At 42.8% G+C, this 20,363-nt stretch overlaps 1 protein-coding gene across 1 annotated transcript in view; it reads left to right on the top strand.

Moving 5' to 3' along the window:
* SYNE1 (spectrin repeat containing nuclear envelope protein 1) overlaps positions 1-20,363 on the top strand; it is a 994,076-nt gene that overhangs the window by 264,174 nt on the left and 709,539 nt on the right. The window contains exons 18-21 of the mRNA XM_033936910.1: positions 267-410; positions 14,508-14,681; positions 15,914-16,072; positions 19,288-19,452. Of these exons, the coding sequence (XP_033792801.1) occupies positions 267-410; positions 14,508-14,681; positions 15,914-16,072; positions 19,288-19,452 (642 nt within the window). The remainder of the gene's footprint in view (positions 1-266; positions 411-14,507; positions 14,682-15,913; positions 16,073-19,287; positions 19,453-20,363) is intronic.

Below are 20,363 nucleotides of genomic sequence, written 5' to 3'. Positions count from 1 at the left end.
TATCTTTCTCATGCCAATACAGCATTAGTTTGATTAGTACTAATGCACTTTAAAATAAGGCAGATAAATGCATGGTTAATGTGTCAGAGGTATTGTAGGGGCAAACTGAAACAGAAGGACTTGGTGTGCCTGAGTTATGTGTAGAATATTTTGGTCTTGCTCTGAAGAAGCATCCCTAAGATTGTCCTTAAAATAGACGGGATAGTGTGGGAAAAGATTTTTAAAAACAAAACGTAGAATGAAATCTGTTCAAATGTTCCATATAGGATATTAAACAGAAGGTACCAGTGATAGAAGCTCAGTACAAATCACTTACAAGAACAGCACAGCTACTCACAAAAGAGACCTCCCCAGAAGAAGTCAACGAAATGCTTGCATCAATGTCAAAGATCAAGGAGCAGCTAATCAAGGTACTGAAATTCCTTTTCAGGCTTGCACATGTTGTGCTTGCTATTTCTATAGTTACTTAGACACTTGTAAATATTGGTCTTTCATCTTTCCATTCTATAGGTGAGCACTCTTCAGCATGATATTCACATTTAATGTGCTTGTAAGAGCATTAATGTAGGTGCTTAACCACAGGTTATTATGCAAATTTTGTGTACATCTTGACAACATATGATGATCTAGAAGCACTGAAGCATTTAGTACAGTGGTCTCAAATCCGTGGCCCAGGGGTCCTCATGCGGCCCGCCAGGTATTATTTTGAGGCCCTCGGTATGTTTATCATAATCACAAAATGTTTAAAAATGTTCTCCCTGCGAAGCTGGGTTATATGTTCTCTCAGGGTTTTCACAGTTGGTATCATGCTTGTTGTAGAGACTAACTTATTTTCCCACCAAAATTCAAATTTGTGATCAACTGACTTTCCCACCAAAATTCAAATTGGTGACTTCTGTGTTCCCAATCAGGTCAGTGGACCCACTATTTACAAAGATAATCTGCAGACCTCACAGTATACCCTGAAGAAAGCCATAGCATGATGGCTGAAATGTTGGTTTCTACCTGATAAGACACTGCGAGACCCGGAAACCTGCAACAAGCACGATGCCAGCTGCGGAAACCCCAAAAGAACATATAACCCAACTTCACGGGGAAAGCATCTTTAAACTCACCAGAGTCGAGCCTCTTTCATTTGAAAGGAAGCTCTGGAATGAGAGGATTTAGGATGAAATTAAGAGGTGATAGGCTCAGGAGTAATCTAAGGAAATACTCATTTACAGAAAGGGTGATAGATGAGTGGAACAGTCCCCAAAGACCACCCATAACACGCCTCCACCACGCCAATCTCATGCTCTGGATGCACAGAGGCTGGGTCACCTTGCGATTATCAGCCCTTGGATGTCCTGGTGATTAGGACGTCCAAGGGCCAATTTAGATGTTTTTTGGCCATCTATGTTTTTTGATTATGAGCCCGATTGTGTAAGTTGGAGTTAAAATTTGTGTTTCAGTGTTTTAGGGCCTCTTTTATAAAGCTGTGGTGGTGAATCCCGGCACAGCAAGTGCAATGCAGTGGGAATCGCTACCTTAGCTTTGTAAAAGGGGCCTGTATTGTATGTTGTTCATACATTTTGTTGCCGCTGTGGGCTAGTACTATATACGGCACCCTTTTTACCTGCTTCCCATAAGTGCCCCATATAAGAGACAGCTATATGTGCAATCTCCACAAGCACTGTTCTGGGTTGCTTCAGGGCAGCTCCATCCCCCTGCAGTTCTCCCTCTCTCTATCCCTCTCATATCACATGGGTCCCTTATGTTGCTAACCTGCTTCATTCACTGCCATTACGGACACTACAGTGATTGAGCAGCCTCTGGGCCTTGGTCTTCCCTATGATGCTTCCTTCCTACTTGGAACAGGAAGTTGTATCAGAGGAGGCAGGATGTGCTATAGTGAAGACAGAGGCCCCGTGGCTGCTCCTTTCAATTGTTGCAGTGACTGTAGAGCAGCAAATGAGGCAGGTTAGTAGCACCACTGGAGAGCGGGAAGGAAGGAGAAATGCTGGAACTACGGGGAAAGTGCTGGACCTGTAGAAGAGAGGGAGGGAGATAGAGGTGCTATACCATGGTAGGGAGAGTTAAATGCTGTTCTGTTGGACCAGGAGGGACGAACAGACAGAAAGATGGTGGGGGAAGGGGGAAGAGAGAGAGAGAGATTGACTGGGGGAGGGAAAGACAGGCAGAAAGATAATGGATAAAACATAGGGAAGAAACATTGGCGACCCAGGAGGGAGCAATACTGAACTGTGAGGGAGTTATGAGTAGGAAGAGAAAAGGCAAGATACTGGTTCCAGGATGGGAGGGGGGATGAGAAAAAGGGAGGAAAGAGGGGAGGGATAGGAATATAAGAATTGCCATACTGGGACAGACCGAAGGTCCATGAAGCCCAGTATCCTTTTTCAACAGTGGCCAACCCAGGTCCCAGAAACCTAGCTAGATCCAAAGTAGTAAAACAGATTTGATTCTACTTATCCTAGGAATAAACAGTAGACTTCCCCAAACCACAGTGCATTCTAAACCATCCGATCAGAACACCTTGTTAGATTTATCAAGTATACACTCTAGTATGCTGAAAAATAACATGCCAATGTCTCAATTCTTCGGGTATCATCGGATTTGCCATTATAGGGAAGAATTCTTAGCTCAGGCTGAGACTTTAAAGATTAAATATCGATAGAGGATATCCTAGAGCAGTAATATCTAAAGCATTTAAAAGAGCGAGATTCAACCCTCATGAACAGCTGTTACAATATCAGATGAGGGGCAGAGATGAGCTTTCTGTACCCTGCATCATTAAATTTTCCCATGTATCACAGGAGTTAGGTAGGAAAATTAAACAGCTTTGGCTCATGTTACAAGTGAAATCTGAGTTTCAATCATTAGAATGTAAGATCTCCTTTTCATGTAATAGGAAACTCAATGACTGTTTATGTAGAGCAGATGTGTGGTCTATTGAAGAAGGAGAAGGTGGTGTTGGTCATTACCGCTGTGGTCGCTGTACAGTTTGTGACATCATGCAAGAGGGGACTATAGCACACATTCCGGGGCGGAAGCTAATAGTGTTAAGATCTTTGACATCCTGTGAATCGGTGGGAGTTGTATATGCAATAATTTGCCCATGTGACCTATGTTATATAGGCTACACAGTGTGGGTTTTAAAGGCAAGATTGAGCATCGATGTAACATCAGTCACAGAAAGCAGACAGATGTGCTTACCTGTCATTGCTTTGAGAACAACCATTCATTCAAAGATTTTGAATGTTATGTATTAGAACACATTCCAGTGATACAGTGGAGAGGCAATGTTAAACGAACATTATACCAACATGAACAACTTTGAATTTTTTATTGTGACACAATTTGACTGAAAGGCTTAAACCAACAGGTGGAATGGCTTACCTTTTATTGAGAACAGTATTTATGCTTGATTAATGATGATGTCAGCTTCTTGGAAGTAAGATCACCGGATATGGAGAATTTGAATCCTTAAAAATCCAGTCTTGTCTTGGGGGCTGTTATTGCACAGAATCAGGGCAAGAGCTTGATTTAAAATACTTTAAAACAACTCCCTGATGCAATAAAGGCCTGCCGATACAAAAGATACCTAGACAGAACACTTGCTTTCCAAGCAGGCCAAATAAACAACTGGCTGAGTAACTTAATAATGCCCTCTTCATCCTATCTAAGTTTTAGAAAACTAGTAAAAACAAACTTGTTCAACCAATTTGTAACCTAAATGCTCCCATTGCCCTATCGCTTTACTCCAATTGAATTTTACCACTATCTCTCACTCCTGCCCTGTTCTCTGCCTATATGTATTGATGACTCTACAGTGTGCCTATTCTCGCTGATTGTTCACTGTCTGTTCCAGCCCTTCCTATCCCTGCACCAGCTTACATGTACTTTATAACTTTATTTTGTAGCTATCTTCGCTGATTGTCCAGCTCCTCTTATTGTAAACCGCCTCAAACTACTACGGCTTTGGCGGTATATAAGAATAAAATTATTATTATTATATGGCGAAACAGGGACCTTGTTGGAGTGGCATTTGCCATGGCAACTGGATCAATGCGGAAGTGTGTTGGGAATGTAACAACACATTGAGATGAAGGACGACAGTACTGGGAGAGACCTCCCAGGAAAGGGACTTGGGAGTTCTGATCGACAAGTCCATGAAGCCATCTGCACAATGTGCTGTGGCAGCGAAAAGGGCGAACAGAATGCTAGGAATGATCAAGAAGGGGATCACGAACAGATCAGAGAAGGTTATCATGCTGCTGTACCAGGTCATGGTGCGTCCTCATCTGGAGTACTGCATCCAGCACTGGTCGCCGTACATGAAGAAAGACACGGTACTACTCAAAAGGGTCCAGAGAAGAGTGACTAAAATGGTTAAGGGGATGAGGAGTTGTCGTAAAGTGAGAGATTGGAGAAGCTGGGCCTCTTCTCCCTTGAAAAGAGAAGACTGCGAGGAGACATGATCGAAACATTCAAAATACTGAAGGGAATAGACTTAGTAGAGAAAGACAGACTGTTCACCCTCTCCAAGGTAGGGAGAACGAGAGGACACTCTCTAAAGTTGAAAGGGGATAGATTCCGTACAAACATAAGGAAATTCTTCTTCACCCACAGAGTGGTAAAAAACTGGAATGCTCTTCTGGAGTCTCTTATAGGGGAAAACACCCTCCAGGGTTTCAAGATAAAGTTGGACAAGTTCATGCTAAACTGGTGAGACTGGACTCATTTGGAGCACTGGTCTTGACCCTGGGGCCGCCACATCTACTGGGCAGGATGGACCATTGGTCTGACCCAGCAGTGGCAATTCTTATGTTGTTATGTTTTTCTTTTCCTATGCAGAGTGGTGGACTTGTTTCCCTGTTTGAAAGCTACATTTTTTGTTAAGTGGAGTTTTTTGCCTAAGACAATAGGGTGAGTGGCTAAAAATCCATTTAAGATTGCCATTTTCAGTTACAAAGTTTTGAAGCTTTTTCTCCACATTTTGTTAAATGTGCATTTCTTTAGGATGCTTCCACTGCTGGCTGATAGCATTATAATTATATTTATTAGAAGATATAATTGTTGGTTTAAATACCTACATGGCATAAATGTGCATGAGTCGAGTCTCTCATTTGAAAGGAAGCTCTGGAATGAGAGGACAGGATGAAATTAAGAGGTGATAAGCTCAGGTGTAATCTAAAGAAATACTTTTTTATAGAAAGGGTGGTAGATGCGTGAAACAGTCTCCCAGAAGAGGTGGTAGAGACAGAGACTGTGTCTGAATTCAAGAATGAAAACAAAAACTGTGGATACAGATGTTCTGGAGATAATTTATTAAACACTGACATATAAAACCATAAAAATTCAATTAAAAAAGTACAATGATAAAAAATACTGTGATAAAAATCCAACCGGACCCTACACGGTCCGTGTTTTGGAGAACATGCCTTCCTCAGGGGTCCAATGTTTTGCAACCTCACATATAAAGAATTGGACTGAAAACAGTCTATTGTCTTTAAACATGTGAGCAAAGAACACCGCAGACAAGCTGAAGTAGCAAAAAAAATGCTGCATTGGGTCTCCCCATTTTTCTCTGAATTCAAGAAAGCATAGGATAGGCACGTGAGGTCTATTAAGAGAGAGAAAGAGATAATGGTTGCTGTGGATGGGCAGACTGGATGGGATATTTGGCCTTTATCTGCCATCATGTTTCTATGTTTCTAAAATTAGAAAAGGTTCAAAGAATAGTGACCAAAATGATAAAAGGGATGGAACTCCTCTCATATGAGGAAAGACCAAAGAAGTTGGGGCTCTTCAGCTTGGAAAAGAGATAATTGAGGGGGGATATAATTGAGCTACAAAATCTTGAGTGGTGTAGAATCAATTTTTCATCCTTTCACAAAGTACAAGGACCAGGGGACACTCAATGAAATTACATGGGAATACTTTTAAAACAAACTGTTTTACTATTTGGGATCTAGCTGGGTAATTGGGACCCGAGTACGCCACTGTTGGCGACAAGATACTGGGCATGATGGACCTTCAGTCTGTCCCAATATGGCAATTCTTATGTGGAAATATATTTTTATTGTAAAGAATAGTTTGGCACTGGAACTCGTTGTCAGAGGACGTGATTACAGTGGTTAGCATAGCTGGGTTTAAGAAATGTTTGGACAAGTTCCTAGAGGAAAAGCCCATAGATTGGTATTAAGACTGGCACGGGAGAAGCCACTGCTTGCCCTGGATGGATAGCATGGAATGTTGCTACTATTTGGGTTTCTGCCAGGTATTATGGCCTGGATTGGCCACTGTTGAAAACAGGAAACGGGGGGTAGATGGACTATTGGTCTGACCCAGTAAGGCTGTTCTTATATTCCTACTGAATCAGCCCCTAAGTGAGGTAGAATAAGGATGAATGTATACCATTTATAGACTGTGAGCCCACTAAAGTCAGAAAAAGTACCTCTTAATAATATGTAAACTGCTTGATTGTATGACAGAAAGTTGGTAATGGCGGAATAAAAATCACTAATGTCAATGTAAATGCATAACCCATACCATGATGGAGCAGCAGTTAAAATTCAAACACAAAGGTACAGAACCGCTCTGTTGTGGATCTAATTATTGAAGTGTCTCAAATTATGCATTTGAGTCCATGCCTACAGCACTGAGTAGAATTTTCTGGAGCACTGTAATGTATAGTTCACATTCACTGGAATGGTCTTGGATGATATAATACACATCCCAAGACACACAAGATCCCAGTAATCCAATGAGCTGGTACATGGTATTCACACTGTAAAAATGGTAAACTATCACCCATAACAGTTGAAATAATGATATGGCAATGGTTTTATGAAATTAAGGCATACTGTGGAGGTCTGCTTTTTACAAGTTTGTTCAGAAAATCATCATGAGTCTGTTAGAAAACTCTTGAAAATTTGATGCGATCTGTTTGTATTTGTTGCTAGGGCAGATGGTAGTACATGACAGCTGCCAAGTGAAAAGACATGTTTGCATGTAATTCGTGTGACAATTTAATAGTGTTGGCAGTTTTGGACAAAATGTGAGGTAAGGCAGTAATATCTTGCACTGACTTTATTAACAGGAAGTCACTGTTTATGGACTGGAAGCAGTGATGTAATTGGGAGTGAATTAAATTAGTCAGTGTTATATTTCCTTAGTTGTTTTTTTTTTTTTAATCTAGAATTTTCCTGTTTCTCTTTTGGACTGCAAGCTCAGCTCAGTCTCAATTGGCCTCATGACTACCGTATTTTCGCGGATATAACGCGCACCGTTGTAAAACGCGCACAGGGGTATAGCGCGCAGAAATCACGATGATATGTACAAAAACTTTTCTATACCGCGCTCAGGCATATAACGCGCATGCTGCCCGACTCTCCTCTGGCCACCCCGACTCTCCTTTCGCTCTCCCCGACTCTCCTCTGGCCACCCCGACTCTCCTCTGGCCACCCCGACTCTCCTTTCGCCCTCCCCGACTCTCATCTGGTTGCCCCGACTCACCCTGACTTTCGGTGCACTGCCCCGACTCTCCTCTGGTTGCCCCGACTCACCCTGACTTTCGGTGCACTGCCCCGACTCTCCTCTGGTTGCCCCGACTCACCGTTCACCCGCCCTGACTTTCGGTGCAATGCCCCGCCTCTCCGTGCCTGTCCCCCTTGAAGGTCTGCCTGTCCCCCTTGAAGATCTGCCTGTCCCCCCTTGAAGTCCTGTCCCCATCCTGAAAGCCTGATGCCCCCCCTCGACGTCCGATTCTTCTCCCCCCTCGGCAGGACCACTCGCACCCCCACCCCGAAGGACCGCCGACTCCCCGACAATATTGGGCCAGGAGGGAGCCCAAATCCTCCTGGCCACGGCGACCCCCTAACCCCACCCCGCACTACATTACGGGCAGGAGGGATCCCAGGCCCTCCTGCCCTCGACGCAAACCCCCCTCCCTCCAACGACCGCCCCCCCCCCCCAAGAACCTCCGACCGACCCGCGACCCCCCTGGCCGACCCCCCCACCCCCCTTCCCCGTACCTTTGGAAGTTGGCCGGACAGACGGGAGCCAAACCCGCCTGTCCGGCAGGCAGCCAACGAAGGAATGAGGCCGGATTGGCCCATCCGTCCTAAAGCTCCGCCTACTGGTGGGGCCTAAGGCGCGTGGGCCAATCAGAATAGGCCCTGGAGCCTTAGGTCCCACCTGGGGGCGCGGCCTGAGACACATGGTCGGGTTTGGCCCATGTGCCTCAGGCCGCGCCCCCAGGTGGGACCTAAGGCTCCAGGGCCTATTCTGATTGGCCCACGCGCCTTAGGCCCCACCAGTAGGCGGAGCTTTAGGACGGATGGGCCAATCCGGCCTCATTCCTTCGTTGGCTGTCTGCCGGACAGGCGGGTTTGGTTCCCGTCTGTCCGGCCAACTTCCAAAGGTACGGGGAAGGGGGGTGGGGGGGTCGGCCATGGGGGTCGCGGGTCGGTCGGAGGTTATTGGGGGGGGGCGGTCGTTGGAGGGAGGGGGGTTTGCGTCGAGGGCAGGAGGGCCTGGGATCCCTCCTGCCCGTAATGTAGTGCGGGGTGGGGTTAGGGGGTCGCCGTGGCCAGGAGGGTTTGGGCTCCCTTCTGGCCCAACTACACAAAGTACGGGGAAGGCGGGTGGGGGTGTCGTGGGGGTCGGCCAGGGGGGTCGCGGGTTGGCTGGGGGACGGGCGGAGGTTCTTGGGGGGGGGGCGGTCGTTGGGGGGAGGGGGTTTGCGTCGAGGGCAGGAGGGCCTGGGATCCCTCCTGCCCGTAATGTAGTGCGGGGTGGGGTTAGGGGGTCGCCGTGGCCAGGAGGGTTTGGGCTCCCTCCTGGCCCGATATTGTTGGGGAGTCGGCGGTCCTTCGGGGTGAGGGTGCGAGTGGTCCTGCCGGGGGGGGGGGGATGTATCGGACGTCGGGGAGTCGGCCGGGCAAGAGGGCTTGGGCTCGCTCTTGCTCCGATCGTGGATGCGGGTGCGGGTGGGAGCGCGTGCGAGCGGTCGTTCGGGGTGGGGGTGCGAGCGGTCCTGCTGGGGGGGTGAATCGGGCGTCGGGCGGGGTGGGAACTATGTTTAAAACTTTTGTATACCGCGCTCAGGCATATAACGCGCGAGGGGTATGCGCGGTACGTAAAATCACGTATAACGCGCGCGTTATATCCGCGAAAATACGGTAATTGTGGGAGAAAAGAGATGTTATGTCACTTTTTACCGTCTTACTATTAAATACACCCATTTTGGCAGCTCTCTTCTGTTTTGCATATCAACCCTTATATTAGTAATTGAATTACATATAGGCGAGATAGTTAAACCTTCCAATAAAAAGAAAGAAAGAAGGAAAGAGATTGAAATCCATTTTTAACTTCCAGTGATTTTAGGATAATTTTTCAGTATTTGATGCTTTCATGACTTGATTTATTGTAATTTATTTCATAGAAATCTACCAGCACTTAACTCAAAAAGGGGCATGGCCATGGGTGTGTCAAGGACGTGCCTAACATGGGCACCAGCATTTATGCTAGGTTTCTGCAGATATAAGTCTAGTGCCAAAATTAAGCTGTGGGAATCATAGTGATTCTATGAAGTGCACTTGCCATTTACATAATTGTAATTAGTGTCAATTATTTCCAGAGCTGATGTTTGAGTCATTTATAAAACTCCCCTCTACGTGCATGAATCATTAGCACACTAGCCTATATGGACATATGCCTATATATGCCAAATTTTCACCTTGGTGTTATTCTGTAAATACACGTGCATCTTACATAACACATATTTGGGGACTTTCACTTATTTATTTATTCAATTTTCTATGCCGTTCTCCCAGAGGAGCACAGAACGTTTTACATTAATTTATTCAGGTACTCAAACATTTTTCCGTCTTTTCCCAGTGGGCTCACAATATTTCTAATGTACCTGAGGTATTAAGGAGATTAAGTTCTTCCAAGCAGGAGTACAAACACAAGCAACTCATAAAACAAATTGGACATTGAAAATCCATAAGCCCTGAAAAAACGGTCTTTACCGTGAAACGTCGGCTATATTTCATTAACACTATGTTAGTTAGAGTAGCTGTTTTAGTCTTACACCGACACAGGTTGTGGCACTACACATCACCTATGGAAGTTTTTTGCCAATGATGTGGGAGGTGAAGGTTTGAGCATTCTGCTCTGCCCGTAATAGAACCTGAGGCTTTTTTTTCCGTGGTGACAGTGCTCTCAATTAAACATAGTGGAGTTGGTTCATGCATTATTATTAATTAATTTTTAAATTTCATTTGTTAATTTGGATGTTTTAGGATATTATGTATTAGAAATGCTATTTTCCTTTTTCTTTCCTATTTAAATGGAGTTCTTTTCATAAATTTGACAGAGTTATATTGTAAACCGCTTTGATCCTTTCTGGCTGTATATGCAGTCTTTAAAGATTTTAAGAAACATAAACATAATGCTCTCTTTTAAAATAAGTGATTCATACACTTTATTAACATTGTTGGCACTTTTGTGAATTATTAAGAGATTTAAAATGAATATGGACCAACAATGATACCTATTATCCAGTGCCTACCTTGAACTTATGGATATATGATAGCCCCAGGTTTGAAGGTCTATACTACTGTGTATACCATTTCTTGACATTTTATAAAATGAACATTCTTCTGTCACAAAGACGTTCATGTCCCCTGTTCATATTTTGGACATTTCAATTTGTAAAATGGAAGTTCAAGCTGAATGTAGCCAGCTCTTGGACATCCATTTATTGTGTGGTTTAGAACAAGCTGTATGTCAGCAGATCCTTTTCTAAACTATATGATACATGGATGTCCATGTCTGACATACTGACTTGGACATCCTTTATCTGGGTTTGACATCCTTTCTAAAATCTGCCTCCACGAGATCTTTTAACTAGCATGCACCAACAAGCCACCATTTCGTGGCTTTTAAGCCACAGCTTCAGGGCCGTGACACCAACACTCCAGACTATCAATTCGCAGAGTCAAACTCCTGCTTGCTACCATGGAGAGTTAGTGTCATGACCCTCAAGCAGTATCTTAAAAGCCACAAAACAATCGTCGGTCTGGCTCTTTCCCAACTAGCTTGTTTTTTCTTGTTAGTTTTGACTATTTTCAGGCTCCCACCTGCCAGTAATAAGTTATATGCAAACGTTTTTTGCCAGTGATGCTTGGGTGGAAGAGAGTGGGAACACCACTCCGTGTCTGAGGCTTTTCTTTCGCCTTAAAATACTTTTTCTGGCATTGGTGTGCACTGATCAAATGGAGTGATTTGTTTTCTAATATATTGTATATTTTCCCTCCATTCTGCATTTTTTGCTATTTGAGTTAATGGGGGGGGGGGAAGCATTTATCACCCCCTAAATAGGAGGCAGTAAATGCTCCTGCATTAACTCTCAACAGGTACTGCATGCTAAGAGAACATTAACTCACGATGTGCAATAAAAAATATTGGGGATATCCCTTCTTGATACAGCATTGTTTTGGGCTTGCCACATGTTAAAATCATGTGTTACCCATGCTAAGCCCCAAACCTAACTACCCCTTAGGGGTCTTTTTACTAAAGCTCAGTGCATGCTAATAGAATTAGCGTGCACTAAATCCTGACGCCTATTTTAGTCCTATGGACTTTTTAGCATTTAGCGTGTGCTAATTCTGTTAGTGTTTGCTAACCTTTAGTAAAAGGACCCCTAAATGATTAGCAAACATAGAAACATGATGGCTGATAAAGGCCAAATGGCCCATCTAGTCTGCCCATCCGGAGTAACCATTATCTCTTTCTCTCTCTAAGAGATCCCAAGCGCCTATCCCACAACTTCTTGAATTCAGACACAGTCTCTGTCTCCACCAGTTCTTCCAGGAGACTGTTCTATGCATCTACCACCCTTTGTGTAAAAACATAGTTTCTTAGATTACTACAGAGCCTATCACCTCTTAACTTCATCCTATGCCCTTTCATTGCAGAGTTTCCTTTCAAATTAAAGAGACTCGACTCATGCGCATTTACATTATGTAGGTATTTAAACATTTCTATCATATCTCCCCTCTCCTGCCTTTCCTCCAAAGTATACAGATTGAGACCTTTAAGTCTGTCCTCATACACCTTATGATGAAGACCACATACCATTATAGTAGCCTTCCTTTGGACCGACTCCATCCTTTTTATATCTTTTTGAAGGTGCAGACTCCAGAATTGTACACAATATTCTAAATGATGTCTCACCAAAGTCTTATACATGGGCATTAATACCTCCTTTTTCCTATTAGCCATACCTCTCCCTATGCAACCTAGCATCCTTCTAGCTTTCGCCGTCACCTTTTCAACCTGTTTGGCCACCTTAAGATCATCACATACAATCACACCCAAGTCCTGCTCTTCTGTCGTGCACATAAGCTCTTCACTCCCTAATCTGTACTGTTCCCTGGGGTTTTTGCAGCCCAAATGCATGACCTTCCATTTCTTAGCATTAAATTTTAGCTGCCAAATATCAGACCATTCTTCAAGCTTTGCCAGATCTTTCTTCATGTTATTCACACCATCCGGTATGTCTACTGTATTGCAGTAGACAGGTAGCATCTGCAAAGAGGCAAATCTTACCCAACAAGCCTTCAGCAATATCATTTATAAAAATGTTAAAAAGAACAGGACCTTGAGGCACACCACTGATAACATCCTTGTCCTCAGAGCGATCTCTATTGATCACTACCCTCTGTCACCTTCCACTCAACAACTTCTTGACCCAGCCCTTCACTTTGGGACCCATCCCGAGGGCACTCAGTTTATTTATTAGACATCTGTGTGGAACACTGTCAAAGGCTTTGCTAAGATCTAAATACACCACATCTAGTACACATCCTCTATCCAATTCTCTGGTCACCCAGTCAAAGAAATTAATCAGATTGGTCTGACAAGACCTACCTCTAGTGAATCCATATTGCCTCTGGTTCTGTAATCCACAGGATTCCAGAAACTTGCCCTTTCTTTGTTTTAAAAGAGTTTCCATTAATTTGCTTATCACAGAAGTCAAACTTGCCGGCTTGTAATTCCCTACTTCTTCCTTACTTCCACTTTTGTGGATAGGGATCACATCCACCTTTCGCCAGTCCTCCGGTACCACTCCTGACTCTAGAGCAGGGGTGTCGAAGTCGGTCCTCGAGGGCCGCAATCCAGTCGGGTTTTCAAGATTTCCCCAATGAATATGCATGAGATCTATGTGCATGCACTGCTTTCAATGCATATTCATTGGGGAAATTCTGAAAACCCGACTGGATTGCGGCCCTCGAGGACCGACTTCGACACCTGTGCTCTAGAGACTCGTTGAAAAGGTCAGTCAGTGGAGCTACTAGAACTTCCCTAAGTTCCTTCAGCACCCTCAGATGTACACCATCCAGTCCCATTGCTTTTGTCAACCTTTATTTTAGCTAGCTCCTCACGGACACAACCCTCTGAAAATCGATCAGGGTCTATTACTCCTCCATCCCTATTTACTTTTGTCTTCTGCGGTCCCGCTCCTGGCGCTTTAGCTGTGAGTACAGAACAGAAATATCTGTTAAGCAATTTGTCCTTTTCTTTATCAGCTTTTACATATTCCTCCCCTTCATCTTTGAATCTCACAATGCCACTTTTGCACTTCTTCCTATTACTAATATATCTAAAAAAGTCTTGTCTCCCCATTTTACTGTGTCAGCTATTTTTTCTTCCATTTGCATCTTTGCTTTCCTGACTACAAAGCCAGCCTCTCTTAACTTTTCCAGATATTTTTGCCTGTCTTCCTCTTTCTGCGATCTATTGTATTTTATGAAAGCTAACCTCTTATTCCATACTTTCTCAGCTACTACTATGGAGAACCAAAGTGGCCTTCTTTTCCTCTTACTTTTACTTACTTGCTTCACAAAAAGATTTGTCACGCTTACAATCGCTCCTTTCAGTTTTGCCCACCGTATTTCCACTACTTCCAGATGTTCCCATCCAGACAATAATTCCTTGATGTAAACCCCCTTCCAAACAAAGTTTGTTTGTTTCTTAAGTCTAGAACATTTGCTTTTGAATGAGTCCTCTCTATACCCATCTTAATATTAAACTGTACCATGCAGTGATCACTGGATGCCAGATGATCACCCCCTGTAACAGCAAAAATACTTTCCCCGTTTGTAAGTACTAAGTCTAGTATTACCCCATCCCGTGTGAGTTCCATTACCAACTGCTGGAACAGTTCTCCTTGTACAGAATCCAAAATCTCCCTACTTCTAGAAGACCCTGCAATTGGGATACCCCAATCAACATCCAGCATGTTAAAATCACCTATTAGCAAGACTTCCCCTTTTTTAGATATATTCTGAATGTCTACTATTAAATCTCTATCTACTTCTTCCATCTGTAAGCAAAATATCAAATAACTTTGAATGCCTTCTTGGAATACTGATATCTGGAGAATGAGATTTGAATATAACAATTGAAAAAGTTATCTTCATTATATTTTACAGGTGAAGGAACACTGTCCCCAACTGCTTCATGAGTCTCAACAGCTGTTGACCTCACTGGAGGTCTTTGAGAAGGAAATTACATTTTTCTATGAGTCAGTTGAGAAAGTCAATAAAATTGTTTCTGCCGTAGATCCCGAATTGCAGTTTGCAGCTGTTTCTAAAGAAAAACATGAGGTAAGGTGAAGGATATTCTAAAAATATTCAATTACATTATAAGATTAAGGCTCATTTACCCCTTAAGGTCATGCTTCTCATCCAAATCCTTGAGGCACACCCAGTCAGTTGGGTTTTCAGGATGTCCACACTGGTCTGGAGTGGGACTTTTGAAAAGTTGATTCTTAGGCTTGGATGTTATTTGGGTGTATATATACCTTTGAGTTGAGCACTGACCCATGGCTGCATGCACAGTGAGGAATCCTCCCTGTGATGTGTCAAGGTAGAGTACAGGAGTGGTTTGCCATTGTCTATTCCTATGCAGTATGTGGCTCCATTTTGTTGCTGCTGTCCAACATAGGGCCCCTCAGCCTAAAGCACCTGGAATTCCCCAGTTACTAACCAGATCTGTTACTAACCAGATCTGACCCTGCTTAGCTTCCAATAGTAAGAGCAGGCCTACCCAGGGCAGCCAGGCTGGGTGTTATTTACCTTGAATATAATGGCCACTTGAAAAATGGTTGCAGGACACAAGGATACCCGCCATGTACAACTCTAATATCTGCAACCTAGAGCTCATTCCCAAGGATGCCACTGCCCCAGGCGCCTCCTACCCTTGCTACACCACTGTTTTAAATGGTGGTGTGATTGCTTTGGTCCTGATTGATGAAGACTTCTGTGCACATGGGGAAAAAGTCTGAGAAATCTTCTATTCTCTTTCTGGCTCATGCTAAAATGAGAACATCAGAATGGCTGGAGGCAGTGGGTTCATATAAAACAAAATCCTGAGTGGAGTAGAACGGGTACAAGAGGATCGATTTTTCACTCAGTCAAAAATTACAAAGACTAGGGGACTCTCGGTGAAGTTATAGGGAAATACTTTTAAAACCAATAGGAGGAAATATTTTTTCATTCAGAGAATAGTTAAGCTCTGGAACACATTGCCAGAGGTTGTGATAAGAGCAGACAGCAGAGCTGGTTTTAAGAAAGGTTTGGACAAGTTCCTGGAGGAAAAGTTCTTAGTCTGTTATTGAGAAAGACATGGGGGAAGCCACTGCTTGCACTGGATCGGTAGCATGGAATGTTGTTACTCCTTGGATTTTGGCCAGTTATTAGGGACCTGTATTGGCCACTGTGAGAACGGGCTGCTGGCTTGATGGACCATTGGTCTTACCCAGTAAGGCTATTCTTTTGTTCCTATGTTCACATATGTGGCAAGAATGCATGATTTGACTTATTTGTTTTTCATGCAGGACCTGGTAGCTCAAGAAGAAAACTGCAAGAAGTCACTGGCTTTGATTGAAAAGCACAATCAGGCTGTTCAGAAAACTGTGACTCTGAGTAAAGTATTACAGCATTTTGGTCGATCGGTGATTCAAAAGAAAGTTGCAGAGACGCAGGTCGTCTTTCAGGTGATATTATGTCAAATGTTTCATGTAATTGATGATCTTTGTACTGCATTATCTGTATATTTCAGAGGCTGATGATTATTCCATCTCCAATATTGGTTCCACTGTAATTTTCAATGTTTGTACATCAACTGTGGTCATCTTATGATACATGAGATAGTAAAGTTAGTTCTGGAATTTTGAATGTACTCCTTGCTAACCCTTCCAGTCCCTGTATTCCTTCCTCTTCTCACTGGGGAACCAATGCAAAAAGCCATGGGTGGATGGCTGAGCATGTGTTTTCAACTGTTAGATTAACAAGAAAATATTCCAAAGCAACATAGTCAGCTAATGACATGCAAATTCAAAATGCACAGAACTTGCTCACTAATTAGAGAAAGCATGCCAGTCACATACACATAAAGATTCTATGGCAGGGGTATCAAAGTCCCTCCTTGAGGGCCGCAATCCAGTCAGGTTTTCAGGATTTCCTCAATGAATATGCATGAGCTCTATTTGCATGCATTGCTTTCATTGTATGCTAATAGATCTCATGCATATTCATTGGGGAAATCCTGGAAACCGACTGGATTGCGGCCCTCGAGGAGGGACTTTGCCACCCCTGTTCTATGGTAAGGGCAGGTTCTCTGTGTGTACATCTGAAGAAAACAAAAATGCCAGCCCACATTTGCGCATGAATCGGAATGTTCTTAATGCCCATAAATATTAGCCACAGAAAAATTTCTTGAATGTAAGGTTTTTGTGAAGCAAATATTTAATGTAAATCTTTTTATTAAACAGTGACAACAGAAGTTTGCTGGTTCTTTTGATTTCTTTGAACAGGAGCACTGTGAAGCTGCTGTTGATTTTGTGCACAGCTGTTACTTCTGTCTTTTAATGTAAATCCCCAAAACGACCAATAAGGGGGGAATTCATCAAGTAGTGTTAGGGCTTAACACACCATAACCTGTATTAAGAGAATTATCACTTGTTAAACACTAAAGAGCAAATTTTCAAAACGGTGATGTTAGTTAGGTGGCAGTAGGCACTTTACCACTGCCTAACTAAATTATTTTAATTGGTTCAATCAGTGCAGTAATTGACTGCGCCTATTAAAAACAATTAAAACGTTTAAAAAATGGAGGCACCCTTAGGCACCTTCAAAAATGGCACCTTTGTTTCAACTAAAGAGGCACCTACAGCCAATGTAGGCATGGTTAATGCCGGAAGTGGCCTTAGGCACACTTAGGCGCCTTTGTAGATGCGAGTCTCGTGGAAGGTAGACAACAGAAATGTAGGCCTTTTAAATTCTGGCCTACATTTCTAGTGCCTACCTGTCACGTAGCTGTGATTCTCCAAACATTGTGTGATTGACAAGTGATCGGCAGCCTTTTTGTAGATAGCTGCTGTTTTGTAGGTGGCTGCCAATAACAGTGTTTGCAGAACCCGGCCCTAAAAGTCCACAGATATAAAATGGGCTTTAGAATTTAGTGCATTCTAATTCCATTAACGTGCTTTAAGTCCTAATGCTGCTTGATGAATTCCCCCCTAAATCACTTTGACTAACCCTACCATGCAACACGGATGAATTTCTTACATTGGTTGCTTGTTTACTTCTATGCATTGCGGACAAATACCTAATGGGGTCATTAGCACTCATTTCAATATGCTGTGCACCCATGTATACTATATTAACTAACTGTCGTAATGCATCCTTTTCTGCATGGTGCAGCTAGCAGCTGGCAGCATGTTTGCAGAACACTCATTAACTGGGCAGTTGTGGGGTTGTGCTCCCAGTAGCTTTATGCCTCAGCCCATGAATCTGTAAGAATTTTCTTCTGCAGTACTTTGTGTCCCTTAAGTGACCACACCACCTTCACAGAAAGTGCAGGGAATCCATATCTGCCCATCTCTGGAGTGGTACATCCTTGGTTATTATCCTGAAATAAACATACAGTATAAGTGCTATGTTCTTCCTGAAAATGTTCATCTATAATTCATACAGCCCATTCCCTTCCATTTGCAGATTTTAAAGTCATCTGCCTTGACATTTTTGAAACCCCCCAAATATGAATGATAATTAACATTTTCTCTGCATATAGTGTGCTTGTGTTTTTTTAAATTTTATGGTTACCATTATGAATTAATAAGATATTATGTGTACATGAAAAATGAATGGAATAAATTGGGGGTGGGATTGGGGGGCGGAGCTAGGGTGGGATTAGGGGCGGGACTGACAATTAATAGATGTCACGTTAGGTATACCACTTTTTTGTAGTTTTACAACCACACTCAAAGCAGTTTACATACAAGAATTTCAAGCATTTTCCATATCTATCCTGGTGGGCTCACAGTCTATCTAATGTACCAAGGGCAGTGGAGGATTAGGTGACTTGCCCAGCGTCATAGGGAGCAATGCAGGGTTGAACCCACAATCTTAGGGTGCTAAGGCTGTAGCTCTAACTACATTCTCCTTCTAATAAGTGTGATGAGTTCAGTTAAGCTGGTCTGGTCACTCAGCATCAGATATACAATGTGTTCCTGAAGACCTGGGCTCAAATTAAGGGCTTAGCTTCTGCTCCCAGGGTCAGTTGTGGTTCAGCATGCTGCAAAGGCAATGCACATATACCTGAGAGATGAATTAGAGAATGACACAGGGACACATTTTCCCCTGTCCCCACAGGAACTATTTTCCCGTCCTGGTGAGTTCTTTTCTTGTCCCTGCCCCATTCCTGCAAGCTCTGTCCTCATCTGCCCAAGCCTCAAACACTTTAAAATCATAACTGTTTAAGGTTTGTGTGTTTAAGGTAGAGCTTACAGGAATGGGACAGGGACAGCAACATAATTCACGGGGATGTGGAAATTGGGCTCCTGTGGGGAAGGGGACAAATTTGTTCCCGTGTCATTCTGTAAGATGAATCTGTGCAATTACTCAATGGTGACACCTACTGGTTGGACTAAGAGTGTACATGTAGCAGGTTCCATTGGGAATAGTGGTCTATGGTCCTTGTCTGAATACTTTCATTGCAGTGGTTGTAGGGAAGGAATATAAACAAAGGATTAGAGCATCCAAAGGAACAGCATGAAGCTGCCAAACAGAAAACGATGCACCACTGAGAGACAGCAGTGTCTGCATGAGCAGTTTATAAAAGCTGCCATAAATAAATGAGATTCAATAAAACAAGATAGCAGTGTTTGTAGATTTGTAATGTTAAGGTTTTTTTTTTTCTCCCATCAAGAACTTGCTAAAGAAGACTGCAGAGTGGAGGAAGCAGATAGAAGCGAACAGCAGCCTAATGAAGAAATTTGAGGAGTCGAGGACAGAACTTGAGAAGGTGCTGCAAACGGCTCAGTTTTACCTGCAAGACAGGGGAAATCCTGAGGAGCTGCTAAAGAAGCAGACTGTAAGAAGCTTAAGCTTAAACAATATAATATACATGATTGGTTTTCATATTATCATGTAGTTATAATGTACTTTTAATATTTTTATCTGTACTTATTTTAGGGCTCCTTTTACGAAGGTGCGCTAGCGTTTTTAGCGCACACACCGGATTAGTGAATGCTAGCTAAAAAACTACCACCGCACGTTAAGGCCCTAATGCATCTTCGTAAAAGGAGCCCTTAGTTTATATTGTGGGTTTTTTTTTGTATTCATCAGTTTTAATGCTTGTATTAGTTGCTTATAATTTTATTATGTATGATGTTATTATTATATTGTATGCTGAGTACCTATTGTGTAAACCGTTATGAACTGCTGGTTAGGCGGTATATAAAAATAAATTATTATTATTATTATTATAAGCAATTTATATAATAAGTGTACCCAGTGCAACTCACTCTCTCAGCTACTGAAAGAGCTGAGATATATCCAAAGCAATAATAATAATTGCCATATCTATGATGAGTAATGTATGCCTGAGCTGGACTCAATGTGATAAGACAAGGGCCAAGTCTATAGTTAACCATGGGCAAATGTTTCCATTATTAAGGTAATTCAATAGCAGAGTGCATGATAGCAGCCTTTTCTATAACAGAAAGTAGACACCTATTTTCCTTTATAGAATAATAACTTAACCACGTGAATGAGCATAAAGACCCTTATTTTAGAAGCATCCCCACATGTACAATAAATGCCTGGATTTAAACAAAGTACTGCAAGCCTCATCTATGTTGGTGAAACGGAGGCCCTATAGAGCATGAAAACTTCAGTCCTGGCGTCTAGTGTGGCATTTCTCTCATCTTCACATTGAGATAAATGCTGTTATTTAAAATCAGGCGCTGCCTTTAATTTATCAGATAAAGTTAAATCAGGGAG

Source organism: Geotrypetes seraphini, chromosome 3 (genome assembly GCF_902459505.1).
Source record: "Geotrypetes seraphini chromosome 3, aGeoSer1.1, whole genome shotgun sequence".
NCBI classification, from domain to species: Eukaryota; Metazoa; Chordata; class Amphibia; order Gymnophiona; family Dermophiidae; genus Geotrypetes; species Geotrypetes seraphini.
The sequence above is the reverse complement of the archived record's forward strand: the minus strand, read 5'-3'. Positions and strand labels throughout refer to the sequence as shown.